At 26.3% G+C, this 19,488-nt stretch overlaps 3 protein-coding genes across 5 annotated transcripts; 1 reads left to right on the top strand and 2 right to left on the bottom strand.

Moving 5' to 3' along the window:
• The first annotated feature begins 945 nt into the window (after positions 1–945).
• On the top strand, positions 946–15,159 carry LOC111037725 (phospholipase DDHD1-like). 3 transcript variants are annotated; one of them, XM_022320651.1, is made up of 12 exons: positions 946–1,091; positions 11,167–11,543; positions 11,603–11,749; positions 11,835–11,975; positions 12,268–12,409; positions 12,500–12,606; positions 12,682–12,935; positions 13,008–13,052; positions 13,141–13,292; positions 13,379–13,680; positions 13,767–13,982; positions 14,125–15,159. In XM_022320651.1, the coding sequence occupies exons 2-12, from the start codon at positions 11,180–11,182 to the stop codon at positions 14,160–14,162; spliced, it is 1,908 nt and encodes a 635-aa protein (XP_022176343.1). In that variant the 5' UTR covers positions 946–1,091; positions 11,167–11,179; the 3' UTR covers positions 14,163–15,159. The 3 variants fall into 3 exon arrangements, with proteins under 3 accessions (XP_022176343.1, XP_022176267.1, XP_022176185.1); XM_022320575.1 differs by lacking the exon at positions 946–1,091 and adding an exon at positions 2,760–3,027; XM_022320493.1 differs by lacking the exon at positions 946–1,091 and adding an exon at positions 10,772–11,030.
• Positions 3,029–10,781, bottom strand: LOC111037885 (dysbindin protein homolog). Its single transcript, XM_022320762.1, has 6 exons — positions 10,553–10,781; positions 4,513–4,666; positions 4,313–4,445; positions 4,079–4,234; positions 3,861–4,016; positions 3,029–3,359 (listed from the first exon to the last, which is right to left on the bottom strand). The coding sequence occupies exons 1-6, from the start codon at positions 10,612–10,614 to the stop codon at positions 3,274–3,276; spliced, it is 747 nt and encodes a 248-aa protein (XP_022176454.1). The 5' UTR covers positions 10,615–10,781; the 3' UTR covers positions 3,029–3,273.
• A 2,126-nt stretch (positions 15,160–17,285) lies between the features above and the next one.
• LOC111037961 (structure-specific endonuclease subunit slx1) lies at positions 17,286–18,582 on the bottom strand. Its single transcript, XM_022320882.1, has 4 exons — positions 18,222–18,582; positions 18,092–18,143; positions 17,849–18,034; positions 17,286–17,757 (listed from the first exon to the last, which is right to left on the bottom strand). The coding sequence occupies exons 1-4, from the start codon at positions 18,392–18,394 to the stop codon at positions 17,416–17,418; spliced, it is 753 nt and encodes a 250-aa protein (XP_022176574.1). The 5' UTR covers positions 18,395–18,582; the 3' UTR covers positions 17,286–17,415.
• Positions 18,583–19,488: the final 906 nt, after the last annotated feature.

Genomic DNA, 19,488 nt, shown 5'->3' with positions numbered 1-19,488 from the left:
TTTAAAAGGTTACGGTTTTTTCGATTTATTTAAAGTCTAGAGCAGTGGTTCTCAACCTTTTTTTGTTGATGGCACACTATTATACATCACAAGTTTTCACACTCACAAGCTTGACAACCACAGCAACTTTGCGGTAGGCAATGGTTATCCACGCTCCTTTACATGTATGACATTTCTAGCTTCACACCTAGTCGATCTCCTGCCAAGACACACTGGTTGAGAACCACTGGTCTAGAGTGCGAGACAAACGCTAAATGTTTGTCTTTAGAGGAAGTTTCATCCTGTTCATACAGTGAAACATAGCTAGACGGCAAATTGGTGTTTCTACTTTTTACAAATTTTACGTGACCTGTTATACTTGTTATATATGTATTAAATATTATATATGTACATAATATGAAGGTAGCTGCTAATTGCTATAAAATATGGGTATAGGTATAAGGCATCTACTTTTCTATAATATATAATTATATATTATATATTTTTATATTACTATTTATAATTATATATATATATTAATTAAAATCCTATGCAGTTAAATTATTTTATGTAACGAGACCCCCATACAATACCAACTTAATATGTATGAGATATATTTTTTCACATACAATGTATATTGTATACATATAATTGTTACTGAAAACAGTCGAAACAATTACGTCAAAACATGTCAAATTATGCTAGTGTTGGGTAGGCAGGTACTTAATATAAATCTTTAAATAGGTACCTGCATAATTTATTATGCGATGTTCATATTATTTACCATGATAATTATTAATAATAAATTAAGTGGCCATATAATATGTATGTAGTATAAGTTGTAGATAAAATATTCTTTAAAATAAAAAAAAATTGTAGTTGTATTCTACAGGCCATAGGGTAACTAGGCAGGTGCCTAAAACATGCTCATACCATCTTGTGTTCACGTTATTTATTAATGTTATTAAATGTTTATGATTAACAGTAAATAGATAGGTATAGTAATTTAGTAAACTGTAGTACAGCCGTACAGGAGTTCCCAAACTTTTCACGGAACGATCCATTTAGGAAAATATTTAAATATTGGCGATCCACAGACCGCAACTATACTAGTAAGATTTTTTTTTTTGATTTCATTGTTCATTAGCATTTTTATGATAATTTTCGTTTGCTGAGTTGAGATGACACGTATGATTTATGAGTGATAATACATAACAATATATAACTTCTATTTGTATAAATACATACGATTATAATATAAATATATTTTATAGAAATCCAATACCTATTGAATATTTTATATTACAAAAAAATATATTAATATTTCAAAATTTAGAAGGTAAAAAGGTTTTTCGTCAGTTTGGAACCTTTGAAGTAATACATTTTATTTATATTATACAGATATAGGTACAAATATATTTTAACCATAATGTATTAATTATATTCTTAACCTTGCCAATTTTTTTTTTATCTATCTCAATTTTATTTCAATCTTTTGTTTATTTGTATTTTGTATATATTTGTTTTGGTTTTTTTTAGATACATATTAAGAATATAGTTATGTAAGAGTTCAAACATTACATTTTGTAATTTGTCTAACTCAAAAATCTATCAAATATTAAATAGGTTAGGATGTACTCTTGTCTAGAAAAAAAAATGTTAATTTTAAGTTTTAACTACCTAATTGAGAGTGTTCACTCTGTACCAGAGTACGGATTTGTATGCAATTGTATTTTTCTTGTTAATCATATGATTTGATAAGTAAGTACAACATTTGTTTCACATCATAGATATTCAGTACCCACGGTTAGGGGGGTGGAAAACAGGGCAAGTGCCTTAGATTTTTGTGGTGTCAAATTAAAAGATACACTTTTGATTCTGAGTGGAGCGATGATTGTATTGATTTTACAATGTGTTTTTTTGGTTTGACTGTGTGTACTGTGTACAACAAGTAGTTGAAATAATGTTTCGATTATCAACTCCAGTAACTTTTCTGGTGGGAAAGTAGGTGCATTCGAGAGGATAACATTTAAAATTTTCAAAAGTATCAGGAAAAACAAAAAAAAAAAAATTAAAGAATAAGGATGTTTTTTTAAGCAAAACTAGTTTTCAAAAAAATTGATATTATTTTCTGATATAATCCTAAAAAAAACCATAGATTCATAAAATCTTTATTGATACTTTACAGCAGTGCAGTAACCTACTTCCCCCTTTTTTATGGACAAGACTCTCTGTCTATGCTCTTTATCTGAATTTTGATTATTATTACTGCTGACCTGTCTTCCCTCAGAATTGTTTATCTTAGCCATTGATTTTATATCGTTGAATTTGATTTTAACACATCCATTACAGTGGCTTCTCTAAAAATCTTATGTGTAGCAGAGCACCCGCTTTTTAATTTTTTTTAAATATTATGAATTTGATGTTATTATTTTACTTTTTTAGGTCATTTTTGTATTTGAAGGAGAATTTTTCACTATTTTTCGTAAATTTATAGATATACCACTAGTATTTTCTACATGGAAAGATCGATCATTTTTTACTAACAATAATGTATTGGCAATTAATAAACAATTTTTTTTTAATTTGAAAAACTCAAACAAACATTAATATTGCAGTACAATAATTCTTCAAAATGTGAAAATCCTTCAAATATTTATTTAAATTAGGTATGATACTATACTATAAATATTAATTTAAAATTCAATTAATTATTTTAGAAATTTTAACAATTTTAATTATTTATATCTTAATATTTAGGGTATTTTTATACGTTTTATGGTATCAACATCCGGGCTCTAACTTACTGCCTATATAAAAAAATATTAAATGGTGTGATCAAGTTGTAACTTACAAGTACTGATATATTTAAGAAATAGTACTGTTCAGATATTGCTGTATTCTAATGTTTAAAAACATATTTTCATTTACGATTGAAATGAAAGCCAATGCAATTTCTTTACAGATATTCTATTATGTGCGGTGTAGGAGTGAATCAGTGAATGAGTGATCACAGTGATCTACTAATGTTATACAATTATAAAACCGGTGAGTATAAAAGTGGAATGCTGTAATTTATAATTTTAAATACATTTTGATTATTGTGGTACATAATTACAACACATATGCATAAATTTAACAATAAATATGTCAATAATATACAGTTAAAAAATAATTTCTATTTTTTTAACAACATTCAATAATAGATCACAGTAAAACTGACAGCATGGAAGACAAATCTCTTAAATACAATATGACTCTTTAAACAATAACATTCAAGTACAAAACCAACCGTCAAGAGTTTAGAAGTTCATCTAGTGCATCTGTGTCGTCCTCTATTTCGATGTCTTCAAGCGAAACTTCATCGCGCCCGCCATTGCCTATATTATAAAAATTACAGCGAATAAGTGGATGTCAAAGCACTATTTGCTTTTCTCTCTGACTCGTGCAACATAGCAAATTTATATTTAACAGAATCAACTTTGTGTTATTATTTTTAATATTAGAGTGAATTTACTTATTATCAAACGTTAAGTTCAGAACATTACCTGAGTCCCAACATTGGCTATTTTATAATATTTTAATTTGTACGTGAGTTATGAGCATGTAAATTATTATAATTTAAAAATAGTTATAAACTCTATAAAAACTTCGTAAAAAAAATATCGTAAAAAATTTGACAAAGGTAATGTTTTAGTTCAAAATTTGATAAGTGAAATCACTCCATAATTAAAAGTGAAAACACAGGGTTGGTTCTGCTAAACATACATTTTCTATGTTACACCTGGGTCTGAGAGAGAAAACAAATGGTGGGCTGACATCCTATTAAGGATACCACATTTTATATGAATGTACATTATTAATTATTATACTTCACTTACTTGAACTCTTCATTACAGGAACCATGCCTGATATAATATATTGTCGCATATCTTGTTGGAATACTTGGTTGAAAATTTCTTGTCTTTCTTTCAGTTTTATGTTTATTTTTTGTTCTAAATCCGCTACTTTCTCTTTGTGGTCTGCTTCTAGCTCACCTAAAACCATATATTTTGAATGCACTATGTACTATTAATCACATTAACATCATTGATTATACCGCTTATCTTTTCTAATTCTTTCAATTTTTTTGATCGGTAAACAGCTAATTGAAACCGCTCATTCAACATCTGTTCTTGTAGTTCTTGTTCCTCGACTACATCATCTAGCTTCAACAACTGGTGTTCCACATCATTAATCAATAATTTTATGTTTTCTAAAATTAGATATGTATTTTGTAAAAAGGCATAGTTTATTATTACTGATGAATAATAATTTTATATAAAACAATTACCCATGTCTTTCATAGCATTTTCAATACTCTTTACTAATTGTGGCATTGAATCCATGCAAGATGTGATTGTGTCCATTTTTTTCCACTGTTCGCTCATTTGATGATGTAGAAGACTAATCATTTCATTGACTTCCTGTAATTTAGTTTTCAAAAATATTTATATTTAAATAGATTACTTTTTATTTTGTAATATGCAAAACCTCGGCTTTATGGGCATTGTCTTCGGCTAATAAGTGAAGCTGATTCCATTCAGTCTGATATTTATGCAATAGATCCGCACCAGCATCATAATTAACAGGATGTTCACTAGGAGATTGTGCAACAATAACTTCATTTACAGACAATCCTCTTAAGCTAGAAACAAAAAAAAAAAATAATACATAAAAACCTCATATTGTTTTAATAATTAATATAAACAGCTAAAAATCAGTTATAGCTAGAGTTTTTTAAACTTTTTTAAAAATATTTATATATACTATTACTACAAATTTAATAAAACAACAACAAATAAACGTAAAATTAAATTAATTTTCAAAACTTTGTTATAATTATAAAATGGTATGGAAAAACCCACATTAGATACTTATAAAAATATTGAGGTCTACTAATTGAACTACCAAGATTAAAACTTTCAAAAAATACAACAATATTTTGTTATTTTTGGAGTTTAATTGAATAGAAGTTAGTAGAAAATCAATTAAATAAAAATTTACGAGTATATTGTGCTATTAAACTTTATTGTAATCTGCATAATTATAGATAAGATAATGTAAATAAAATATTATTCAATATACGATTCGAGTTGTATGCATAACTATTAATTTTTTAACCTAACTTCAGTGATTTAGATTTTTGAAAAACAATTTTAGAAAAAAAAAATGGGTAAGTCTTGACGACTTACACATTTTATATTATGTATTTTGGTTACTGCCCATCGATCAGTTTAATAGATTGTATTAAATTAATTAATGTATATGTATTTTGAAAAATATACAAATTATATAAAATATTGAAGTACAGGATATATTTAGTCTTGGTAAAAAGACAAAAGGTTCTCTTAAATAAATTGTGTATAATTTCAAGTATAGCGATCAAGTTTACAGATTGTTATTGTAGATAATTCCTGTGTAATATAAAAGATTGGGGTCACAATTTGTTATTTTTCTGCAGCTGAAATTTATCAAAATTACTCTATTGAAGGAGAGCATATTAAACTAAGAGAAAATGATTAGTGGGTTACTTTTAAGATAAAAAATGAACAAGCTAATTAACTATTTCCAACCATATATGTATAATAATTCGATTTAGATGGATAATATGATTTTATGTCAGTCTAAACTCCTAAATGTCCAAGAACTTGGCAATTGGTCAGCAAATAATAACAAGCAAGTATTTAAATTGTGATTGAGCGAAAAAAGATTCAGTGTAGGTTGGCTATGTTTTTACAGATAATCTATTATTCATAATGTCAAAATTAAGATATTATAAATCCGTATAGGACACTTCTCTTAATAAATTGTACAGTAGATTATAAACCTAGTAAGACAATTTAAATTGTTGGGCTACACGTGGTTTCAGGGCCAAGTAATGTGAAAGCGTCTGGCCCTCATGTAGTGGTGGAACAAAAAAAAAAGGCTACAAGTGGTTTTAATGTGTTAGATATAGGCACATAATATGTTATGTTGACATTATCTCAATTCAAGTCTGCTATTATTTTTCAGTTTTGTTTTCTATTAAGTATAAATTACACTGAGATGAAAATTAATATTTATGTAATTGATATTTAGATTATTTAATTTTGATTTTTTCTATCATGAAATTTAATTATACTTTTAGGCACATATTTAGTAATTATTATGAACATTATATTATGTATTCTTAAGTATGGTTGAAATATAATATATGGTCATACATAATAATATAAATTTGAATTATAAATAATGTACGAATAAATTTCTAGTTTCTACACTAAAATAGAAAAATAATTTGTATCATTCAATGATACCTGTTGTCAATATTTTCTTAGTTGCCAAACCCATTATATATATAAAAAAAAAATAGGCATAGAGTAATAAATTATTACTCCATGGTTTAAGGTCTATGAGCAAACCTACTTAGATTAAAATATAAATACAATTTTAAATATTTTACTATGATAATATTATGGTTATAGTACTGTATTTTTTGCCTAAATACCAACCTACTACATGGTAGATGAGACACAAATATTTGTATACTTCATATTTTGTTTTGTTGGTATTTAAAGCATAAAAATCTTAGAAAAAAACTAAAAAATACAGGTTCAAATTTCAAAATTATGTATTACCTATTTAACTATATTTCTAAAATATGTATTGTTATAGTGAATGGTTCAATTGCATTAATATTTCTTTAATGTTAATAATATCTCAGAATGAATTTAACAATACAATATTTAATGTGTGTGTCTAAATAATTATAATGTCATTGAATATAATTTTGGCAATCTCATCAGTAAACAAATACAATGTTTGCAATGGTCTATTTTGTATTGATTTATATGAAAAACAGTTAATTATAGAAAACATTTATTAATATCACAATGCATTACAAGCTACCACGATATGGTATTATTCTATATTATTGGTACTTAATTTTGAAACACGCATTGACTTAAGTGCACTTTACCACGCCCCTCATGAATTGCAAACAAATTCAAACAGTTTTGAAATCAGAGTTAAAAAACACGTCTTTAAAAAAATATTTCAGAATTAGTAAGGGGCGGGGTAAAGTGCATATTTTGTTCTCATGTATTTAAATAAATTTAAGCGCAATAAAAGTAAATTACCATTTCATTATTGTAATATACCTGTAGGTAAGAAATCAAAATCAAATATTTAATATTCTTTTTAATGATGATATAATATAATTTATATAATACAAATTAGTAATTATTAACTAATTTTAAATTTAACTAATCTTAAATAAATTATTTTTATAATTTTAATTTGTAGGTAATTGATTTAACAATATTTTTAAATTTATTGTCATTATATTATATTACATAGTGGTATAGAACCAATAAGATATAATTATAATTAAGTTATTATGTTCATGTATGTTTTTAATTATCATTGTTGTAATATTTACTAAATATATTACATTTTTTGTATATTATATTGTAAATAAATGTGATAAGTACAAATTATTTTATAGGCTGGGAACAATTGGGAAAACTGAGCTCTGTTGTATTGGTAGGTTATGAGTAAATTTTGTCATTGAGTATAAGTCATTAATAATTGTAGAAGTAAAAATGATTATGAGCAAATGAGACGAGTGAATCATCATGTATTTTGAAAGAAAGTTTATGTTGAACTATATTTATATTATTATTATCGTCTAAACTCTGTAGATAGAACTAATTTTTGACACAAATATTGCCTATAAAATTGTAATGAATAGGTTCATACAGTTAGGCATAAAGAAATTATAATTTGTTTAAAATTTTGAACATTTTATTGTATGGATTCATTTCAGAAAATACTAATAAACATAATGATGAAATGTGAGTTCCTGCAATTTTTATTTTTTTCATTGCAACAAAATATCTAAAACTGTTTAGAAAAAAATGTTTTCATCCAAATTTGAACCATAAGCTAATAAAATAAAAATGTAACTGTATATTTTAGATACTTATTCTAGAGTAACTTATTGATGTAGACAATTTTTTAAGCAAGTTTAATGCTAAAAATTGTGAGGTCAGACACAAAAAATAAACATAAAAAGTTCTGTAAAAAGTTTATGGGTTTCTTTAGATTTATGTTTAATATTGCATATCATTAACATGTATTAACTTTAAAATAATGAATACAAAGACAAAAATATTATTTTGTAACTCACGAGAGTCATGTAGGTACTTAGTGTCAACATTAATATTGTCTTATAACAGTTATTATTTTAATGATTCGTATTTTATACTAAAATTCTTTCAACTTTTAAGAATTTAATAATAGTGTAAAACAGTCATTAATTCGGAACTTACGGGAGCTGCTAATACGAAATTGAATGAAACACATAACTACTCTACTCAAACATTATTATAACTTGTTGACTCACATTTAGATAAGATAATTTATTAGGTGCTAAGTATTTAAATGAATAATAAGTTCCTTTTTAATAATTATATTCCAACTGTTCATCATAAATTAATTTAAAAATGCATTCCTAGTCATATAAATGTCTGGGTATGGTTTTTATTATTGTAAATATCAAATCAATTTAAAGGTAGGCAATAAAGAGAAATTTATTTTTGTTAATAATATTTTATTGAAGTACCTATAAAATAATGTAGGTACTGTTTATCAATATAATTATAATAATCTAAGACCTATGTATTGAGGTATACCTATATACTATTGAAGTAAATTATTAGAATATGAATGTGTTTTATTGGTATACAATCAGTAGTCATCATAGTGGTTTGAAATAAGTAGGGTGTGACATATAGTATTCAAATAACAAAAACTTCACTCATTGTGTAGTCAAATGTATTTTATAGCTGTTTATTTTTAGGGCAAACTATAGAAGATAAGAACATAGAATTTTATTTTCAGGGATAGTTTAAGATAATTATGTAGATGTATGAAAATAGAAATATAAAAAAATCATATAACTTTCCCTCTATTGCCTCTACTTTGGTTATAAAAATCTATGATATAATTAATTCATTTTTTTATTAAATAGGTAGTTACCTAATTATCTAATGACTAATAGCTGATTATAGTATTATTATATAAATTTCATAATTACATTCAAGTATTCAACCTATATTCACAATAATATATGGGTCAAAGAACAAAGATCGGATAACTGTATTCATAAAATACAATTTTTTATTTTTATATTTATTTTGATTTTAATCAAGTATAAAGTATACTAGTATGAAATACCTATTGCAATAATTCAAAAAATAATTAACATAATTCATCACAAATATATACTATAAAAAAAGAAAAAGATTAAAAACATATAACAGTTTTTATAACACACATTCAATCAATGAATACCATTGCCGGAGGGAAATATGAAATAATATAAACTAAAATTTGATAGTAATATTATCTTTAACTGATTATTGACCAATGGTCTCATTTTACCACTTGAATAAAATGTGTATTACTAATATAAAAAATACAATTTAATTTAATTTCCTAACATTTTAGGTTCAATAGTGAGTTTTAACTTCAAGCTACTGATATATTACACATATTTATAATTGAAACTAATATAGTTTCGGATACAGTAATATAATAGCAATTGATTCTTAAGCATTTAAATATAATACATGAAATATAATAACCATACAAATTGTATAAGGTTCAAATTGTTGAGGTTTATTAAAGAAAAAGTTTTATTTTTTATTTTCAAAAATATAAATAATTAACAAGCTACTCTACTTATATCTTATATAATCAAAAAAAATTTAAAAAATGAAATTTATGGGAAATACAATTTCAGTACAAAAGGATAAGATAAAAGATTTCACCTCGAATTTACAATATTTAATTAAGATAATACTCTGGATAAGACAATTTGTTTAGTGAAGGAACAAAAAAATCAACAATATAAGTGACCCTGAAGAGAAATAGTAAATAATACCTACTTATATGTTATGAGAATAAGTTTGTTAATATTTAATATGGGTGATAGGAAATTTAAATATAACTTCAATATATTATACAACGGAGTATCTATAATAGATATTGTAAAAAGGACATAATTCAGTTTTACATTAGTTGTATGCCATTAGTTAAATGTAATACAAATACACAAAGTTATTCACACATAGTCCCTACTTGATTCCAATAAGCTACAAGTAAATATCAGTGAACTATTATCTAATATTATAAATTATAACCATAATATGTAGGTAGATAGCACAAAAAGCCCAGTTAAAGATGTCTATAGTTAGGTAGGTATAATAAATAAAAACTATAAACACTATCAAATTGATACAAAGTCAGATTTATTGCATTTCATCAATATGTGGAAATTCTTGGAAAAAATAGGTGCAACACTGACAAATACCTATTTTAAAATTGTTTCAGTAAATGCTAATGAAAACATCAGGCTTGGGGTGCAATACTTTTTCTGCATTTCAATAAATAAACAAAATGTTCAATTAACCCGACAATAGCGTCGAATAAAAACAGGGTATTTTCGATTTTTTATTTAATGCGTTCTTTTAGTAACAAATTTTACCTTGCTGACAATCCTTCTTGAACGACGTTGTGCAGTTTTTCTCTCAAATTACCAAACATCATGGAACCGGATGACGGACGGCAATTATTTATCGAGGACTATAAAAACATTTAATAATCGGGACAGCGATTATAGAACGCGAGAACGTTAATTATTAATAAACATTAAACTCAAACGCCTTTTTTTTTTAAAAAACGATCAAATTCTGAAATTTATTAATTTTGTTATCATCCGAAACGATTGTTGGAAGTGATAACCGCATGACACCAGACCTGATAACGTAGATAAGAGTGGACATTTTTTAAACATTAAAAAATCCAAACGTTCAACATAGATCGTTTTGATTTAATTAAGCAAAGTAATATTTTAGTTTTAAGCAGTTATAACTTTCAGTAGCTGTTCCGTGATCGCCTGCAACTGATTAGTGCAGTTTTATTTTTAACAATCAATAAAAATCCATTCTTTTTCATACGTTAAGGTGAATCATTTGAATTATTCGTCCATTGTTATTTGCTTAACTGGTTACATCATCAGTTAATTAAATCTAAGCAAGCACATTTTTTTGTTTATATTGTCACCTGTATTTACCGACGACACTATTCAAATTTTTTTAGTTATGTACCAGTAATGAACAATATGGATACAAATTTTCTGCAAACAGAAGAACCAGTATTGATTTCTGAAGACACACAGGACGAAAATAATGTGTCAAACACTCAGACCAATGGTACTGCTATAACATTTGAACCACTGGGCCCTGAAAAAGTCAGATGGTTTTACAAGAGTGATCTCAAAAGATGGACCAAGTTTGATGGTTTTGATTCATTGAATATCGAGTATAGGTACAGGGCAAACTTTGGCAACGAAGAGGATGTATCTAGTTTGAATGGGTCTTTTAATTATTTTCTTGGGCTCAATACTGTTGTGGTGAGAGGAGGTCTTTACGAAGTAGACTTATCAAAAAAAAAGTGTACATCTATATTTTGGCCTGGTAAGACTATATTTTACTATGTCGATTTTTTTATACTCATATTATTGATTTTTAAAAAGGCGAAGAGAGTGAAATTTTTCGTGGCGTTTGGTTTTATGATGGATATGAGCCATATGAATATGGTGAGGAAGTTGAAAGGGAACATCTAAATCTGTTCAGAGATGATACCAGAAAAATTGAAAACACCGAAGACAATGGAAAGACAGGTACTAATGATTTTTTTGTTAATTAAGCATAGGTACATATTAAATATATCTATTGATGTTTAATAAAATACAATTATTTTTACAGTATTAAGAGATGTTACTATTGGAGACATGCATGTAGTATGGTATTCATCGGCTGAGGTTTATTCATTTAAACAAAAGACTTTTATCAACACAAAGATTATGAGAAGTGTTACAAAAAAATTAGGAACTTATTTCCAAAAATGTAAGTTTTCTATAACTGTATAAATAACTCACCAATAAATACTGTTGTGAAATTGAAATCAAGGTTTTTATTCATCAGGATAGGTAAGTTTGCTAAATTCATAAAAATATAGAAAACATCAGATTTTGTATTTTTCTCCTCAAAAGTTTAAAGCAAACATGTTTGGCTATTAACTTGTCACAAAATTATAACTTTTAATTTTATGCATATTATTTAGATCATATGAATTTTTTGTTAAACTTGATGTGCAAATTAATTATATTAGGTACCTAATATTTTATGAATTTTTTAGCTGCTGGATACAAACTGATCAGATCATACAAAACTGATGCTAATGAAAAGGACAAACTGAATGATATAACTCATCTTGTATTTTTGGTTCATGGAATTGGTCATAAAATAGATAATAAAAAAATAATAAAAAATACTTCTCAGTATGTATACCTTACAATATTACATACTATAAAATAATTATCTTGCGTTTATTGTTTAATAATTTTATATTGCTATTATGTTTAATGTAGATTTCGCGATTGTGTCAAATGGATTAAACATAAATATTTCCAAGGTACTGAACAGAGGGCAGAGTTTTTTCCTGTGGATTGGAGATCACAGTGTAGTTTTGACGGAGGTAATACATTTAAAATAATGAAAAATGTTTCACATTATACAATATTATTATCTAATACATTACTTTTGAATGCAGGGTTAGTTGAACAGATAACGCCATTAAATTTAAAAAACATACGGCAAATTTTAAATTCGTCGGCTATGGACATTATGTACTACACTTCTCCTATATACGGCCGAGAAATACAAAACAGTCTGGCAAACGAGCTGAATAGGTTACATTCAGAATTTGTAGAACGGCACCCACACCATGACTTCAAAGTGTCAATAATGGCACATTCATTGGGTAGTGTGATTTCATATGATATTATAACCGGATGGGAACCATTTGTGAGTAGTATTCAATATTTGTTCTTATCTACTATACATTTTTAATATTTTAACATATTACATTGATTCCAGATTAAACGGAGTGACAGTAGTCCAAGAATTCATTTAAATTTTGAGGTATGTATGTATTATTATGTTTACAAAAGATAATCATAAATAATCTATCATTGTATATACATTGTTCATCTTTTGAATTAATATTTAGTTGGAGAATTTCTTCTGTTTGGGTTCACCATTGTCTGTGTTTTTGGCGTTACGTCAAAATGAAATATTTAAAGAAAACTTAAACTTGTTCCCAATGTGGTTGGCAAAAAAAGTTTATAACATTTATCATCCTACAGACCCTGTTGCTTATAGGTAAACTTTATTTATAATATTAGTTAATGAATTACATGTATTTGAAGTTTGCAAGAGTAAGAATGTTTAATATTTTACTGTATTAGGTTTGAACCATTAGTTGCTAGAGATTATTGTCGCTATAAACCTGTTGGTATTCAGGCCTATGGTATCAAATGTGATTACTCTGAGGTTCCTTTAGAACTAATTGGAAACATAGATTCTAGCTTTGAAGAGACTAATGGAACTGAAGCCAAAGCACCAGATGTAAAAAAAGAAAATGAAACATTCAGTCGTAGAATAAGTACTTGGCTTAATATGTCTAGCAGCAATGATAGTAAAGCCAATAGTTCAAATCAGTTTGAAGTTAATACTTATCCACTTTCAAGAAACAGTACACCAGTTGAAAGTATGTTATATGTATATTTTTTTTTCATATTTTAAAATGAATTAATATAATAGTATCTAATGTGAAATATTAAATATTCTGTCTAGATTTGAATCACCGGTTAGATTATATTTTGAGAGATAGTATCGGAGGATCAGCCAGTAATTACTTGTCGATGTTATATACACATACATCATATTGGTCAAACTACGACGTAGCATATTTCATTTACACTAGGTTATTCCCCGAACTAGATAAAACAATGGAAGATTTTCTAAGACCTGATGAGAAAATCCCAAATTTTGACTTGCAATTTGAACAAGGTAATAGTTCTAAAGAAAAAAAATAATTGACCACAGCTGTTCACAATGTTTTTAATGCTCAATTTTTTAAACCTAAATATACATTGTATGAATAAGAGTAAAATAAGAAAAAATATTTGTTTACTGTTTCGAATCTTTAAAGGTATTGAAGTGACTGAAGATTTGAAACATTCTACTTAAGAAGCAAATTATCAGTAACATCTAAAAAAAAATTGCCCATGTCATTTAAGTCTGCAACATTTTTATTTATTTATACTAAACAATTCATTGTTATATTTTATATTATGTTAACCGGAAATTAGTTAACACCAAATATGTTCAATGCCCAATGGTTAATATTTTTAGTATTTTATAATTTTATAATTTATTGATTCTTATGATACTATACAGGGTAAATTTCCATTACATTTCTCATCAACAGTAATTTATTATCCAGTATCTTATTTTTATCAATATATACTTTGTTCTTGTTTCGTTTTCACATATATCATATTTTAAATTTGTTCCATTTATATTTTCATATAAATATACTTCACTATTCTTTAAGTTATTTCAAGGTATAAAAAATGATAACTCAATCTCGGATGTGATATTAATTACTAAAGAATATAATATATTCTACTGAAAATAAACTAAAAATTAAATGTTATTTGTATAGTAATAGTTTTATACCTATTATTATAATATAATGTAACGTAATAATTGACACATGTTCATGGAAATAAGTGTATCAGAGTGATTTAATATTTTAAAATGTAATTTAAATGTAAAGTTGTCAACTCTTTACAATTCACCATGTGTATTATATATATATTTATAAATGAAACACATGTTCTTAACAATGTTGTGATTTATATTGGTCGATTATTATTATGTGTTAAGTAGGTATTATAGGTAGGTAGGTACTATTGTTTTATTGTTTACTAGTGTGAGGCTTTGGACATTTCTATTTGTGTTTATTCAACTACACTAAACAATTTAATAGGGTATGTGTATTGTGCGCAATAAAACAATATTACAAGTTATTTTTATAAAAAATGTATTTATTATGCAATGTTCATACTATATCTAGCGTTGTTTCACCTAATCTGTGTGCCCATTATTAGTCGTTTTGGAATACATACTATTTTAATTTTATCAAACTGTTTTTTATTGTAGTTATAATAATAATGTTTTTAGAAGACCGAAGTATAGTGTTGACTATTTATTGTTTGATAACTGTGAACTATTTTATTATACTATATTTTATAATAACCTCAGGTTATGGTTGTGATTGTTTTAATATAGTATATATATTTTTTTTACAAAATGTATATTATATTAAGACATGATTAATATTATGTTCTGTGATGTTAAAATATTATTATTATTATTATTATTACTATGATATAATATCGAATAATATTATGTACATTTGATATTTGTATTAAACATTTTGTGATTTAAATCTGTTTTTTCTTCTTTTTTTTTATATACCAACAAGCAAGCTCAAATTCTCAAATGTTCATTTGTTGTAAACAATTTTTCTAAAATATTAACATTTATTTAAATACAAAACAATTTTAATATTTAAAAACTTAAGTGGTTATCAAAAATAATGCGTATGTATAAAAAATTCAAAAATACTAATTCATATTATATCTGATATTAATTTGGAAAACTATCGTGTTTCATTAGCATTGGGCATTCCCTTATTTAGATAAACATTCCAAACTAGGTCACACTTTTATTAACTAATCTTCACAAAATAGCATTATTTCTGATACATGCTCATTCTCATAACTTATCTTCAGAACACTATGCTATGACTAGGGCTGAGATTTTAAGCCCTAAAAAGTCTTAAAAAATGCGAAAATGAATCCAAAAACTCAAAAAATACATGTCTAAATTTATTTATAAAAATGTATTACAAGTATATTAATTTACCTATATAAGATTATTAAAAAGGAAATGTATTGATTCTAAATATATCATGTGGCACATTAGTTGTACTCTAGACTTGTTGTTTAGGTTTTCAACTAATGTCCAATAATATAATAAAAATTACGAGTACCTACTGTATAATCTGTTATATTTATATAAAAATCATATTGATGTGCAAGTGTCTTAAAATAACATTTCAAATTCATATTATTTTGTTTCTTAAAACTCTCAAAAAATGCTAAAAATGCCCTAATTAATTAAGAAAAGTACATAAAACAAATTCGTAACAATGCGAGCATCGTACAGTAAGCTTTAGAAAACATTACAAAGTGCGTCAAAATTCCAGCCCAAGTTATGTTTTTTTAAAACATTAAGAGGACATAACACTTACATTTGTTGTCTGTCATACAAGTGCGTAACATAGCGAATTTACTATCAGCAGATCACGTATAGCTTGTTAGTTTAAAAAATTGGGCGAATCCATTACGAAACTCGATGGCAAGAACATTATCTGTGTTTGTATGTTGGTTTCTTACGATAGTTCAATTTTTTAGCAAGTTATATGTGTACAGGTTATCCTTCAAGGATTTACCAATAGCTATATCTCCCGAGTTAATAAATATATCACAAATCTGTATTTTTTATTACTCACAGAAACAAGGATAACATATATTTAATTTTTTGGTAAAATAGTTAAAGAATGATTTTTTTTATTTTTGAAACAATTGAAGGTATCAATTTTGTAATTTATTTTTCTGAAAATTTTAACCTTTCAACATTTTATTTTCATAATTCTTAATCATTGTTTTAGTTTATAGGTAAAACGGCACTTAAAAAATGAATTATTGCAAAAAACTAACAAACAGTAACAAACAGATAATGTCCTTACTATCAAGTTTCATAATTGGTCGATTCACTCTAATTTTTAAACTAACGTAGCTACACGTAATCTGCTGAGCATAAATTTGCTACGTTACGCACTTGTAAGACGGAGACAATAAATATTAGTGATATGCCCTCTTAATCCAATTTGCTGAGCATAAACAATTTTTTCTTTTTTAGTTCCCAATTCATCTACTTTTTCTCAAAGTATTGGTTCTTTAAAGAAATATTTTTTTAATATTTTAGAAAAAACCAACTAAATAATAAACCTTTGATATCAGTATATTAATATAAGACTGGTTATTGCACAGCTTTTTAAAATTTATTCGATTTAGTATAGTTGTCTTTAGCAGTTGTGTTTTTAAGGAGCCCCTTACAGAAATTACCTCTTCAAAAAATTGTATTTTAAAATATATCAATCATTTTATACATTATTAATATGTAAATATATATATTCTTTAATCCAATAATAAAATATAACAATACATCTAAAATATTTACAAAAATCAATAATTTGAAGAAAAAAAATACACATTTAAAAAATACACTGTACATTAAATTTATATTAAAGAGGAACTCAAACCATAATCAATGGCATAATACAATGTATAAATAAATTGTCAAATAATTATGTGACAGCAGAAATTAAATTTTTATAGCATCCATTTTTTCGACGAATTAAATCACCCCAAAGAACACGGGTTCCACATGCTGGACATTCACCATCTATTGGTATAATATGATCAGATGATCCTAAGAATCGCTTGGCGAGACACTGAATATGGGTGACTGCTTGACAATCTGGATCCAAACAATTTAGTATAGTTTCTGCACAACAATTACGTGCACACAAAACACATATTTGACTTTTACTGCTGTCTAACGAGCTGATATCATTTGGTGACACAGTTTTCTTACATACAACTGGTCCTTGACATATAGACATGTGCATGGGTGGAAATTTGTCATCCTGTGTAATTTTTATCATAATAAATATAAGTTATAAACTTATAACATTTGATACTATTTTAGTTATTTTTATGATTTATGAGTTTACTTACACTAAAATCACGTCGATAAAGCATATTCAGCCACCGGACATTTAATGCTAGACGATTCCATGGACCCACGTGCAACATTTCAGAAAGTATGCGAATACAATAGTCATAAGCCTTTTCAGTTCTCGATTTTGGTGCTACATGTTTCAATCGTCTGGATGTCTTGGGATTTTGCCATGCCCATTCAAACTGAAAAAAATAATCTGTTATTGTTAAATTCTTGAATTTCTAAGACTTACATCATACTCTTAATGCTGATATATCGTTGGGAAATCCATGTACTATTAAAACCATTTCCCTGTGAGCAGATTAATACCGATTAAAATTTATGTTTATTGTTTAATATTAATACATTGTAATCAAATCAATATGGTACCATGGCCCACGAAGACTGGTTTTTTTGGCTCCTCCGCTTTTGACACCTTTGTTGTGTTGTTTTATTCGGCGATTAGGATCCTTGGTATAGCCAATGTAAGTTTTTCCTTTGCTCTTTTCGTTTAGACAATATAGTAGGTAGACTCCGTAAAAATTTTCTATTTCTTCAGCCATAACAATATTTAGGTACAATAATTTTAAATTTGAAGTATCATACTAATACATACTGTGTCATTCAAAATTCACAAATTGATAATCTTAAATTGTGTATACATTTTTTTTTTAATAATCATTTTATGTAGTCTTAACTTAAAAATAATAAAAATACTTCTAAAGTCTTAAAAAAAAAACGAAATTTTTGAAACTTTATTATCAGTTATCGCTTATCATGCTACTGCCTACCGATACGTGTTAACGTATTATTGTTGTTGTAGTAATTCCGTGTTCAATAATTTATATTTTCATCCACGGTTCTCATGTAAATACTATTTTGATTTTCTACCATGACTGAAATGAGAGCGTGACGATTTCCAAAAAACAATATTTTTATTAATTTTTTACTGTCTAATGAAAATTGCAATGCAGTAAAAAACAACACACCCATATCTTGCCCTTATGTGGAGGGAAAGTTGTGTTGAGCATCTTATTCGGCGTTATATGTAGGTAAGTACCTACATTTGTTTCTACTTATAACTAAATATTATTAACAAAAAGTAACTCCACTATTATTTGTGTGAATAAAAAATGGAAAAGTTTAATGCACTTCAAGTTTTAAATAGTCGAACTTAATACATTTTCATAGTCAGAAATATGATTTTTATATATTCGATAAATTTATTAGGACTTAAAATTAGATACAATAAACTGTGTTATAAAACGTTAAATATGAATGTGAAAATAAATCAAAAAAATGCTGTTTGAACTTCAAAATACACTACAAAATGCATTAAATGCACTTATTGGACATATATAATATACAGTTAGTTTTTAGGATAGCTGCGTTAGTCAATGTAGTTGAAAAATAAAGAAACTTTTAGACAAAAAAAAAAAACAATATTCATTTTTAGTACGCGACGCGCTTGTTGACAGCATGGACACAATCCTGTCCTTTGTTTCTTTAACACAATTACATTACAGAAATATCGTTGTAGTACAGTTACAGAAGGTAGTTACATACTAATGATTAATGCCCATTTTTAAAGACAGTATAGTGCAATTTTAACTAAAAAACTGGGGATACTGAAGTCTCTTATTTTTCAATTATAGTG

This window comes from Myzus persicae, unplaced genomic scaffold, assembly GCF_001856785.1.
Source record: "Myzus persicae strain clone G006 unplaced genomic scaffold, MPER_G0061.0, whole genome shotgun sequence".
Classification (NCBI taxonomy): Eukaryota; Metazoa; Arthropoda; class Insecta; order Hemiptera; family Aphididae; genus Myzus; species Myzus persicae.
Note: the sequence above shows the minus strand (reverse complement) of the source record. Positions and strands in the feature narration are given on the sequence as shown.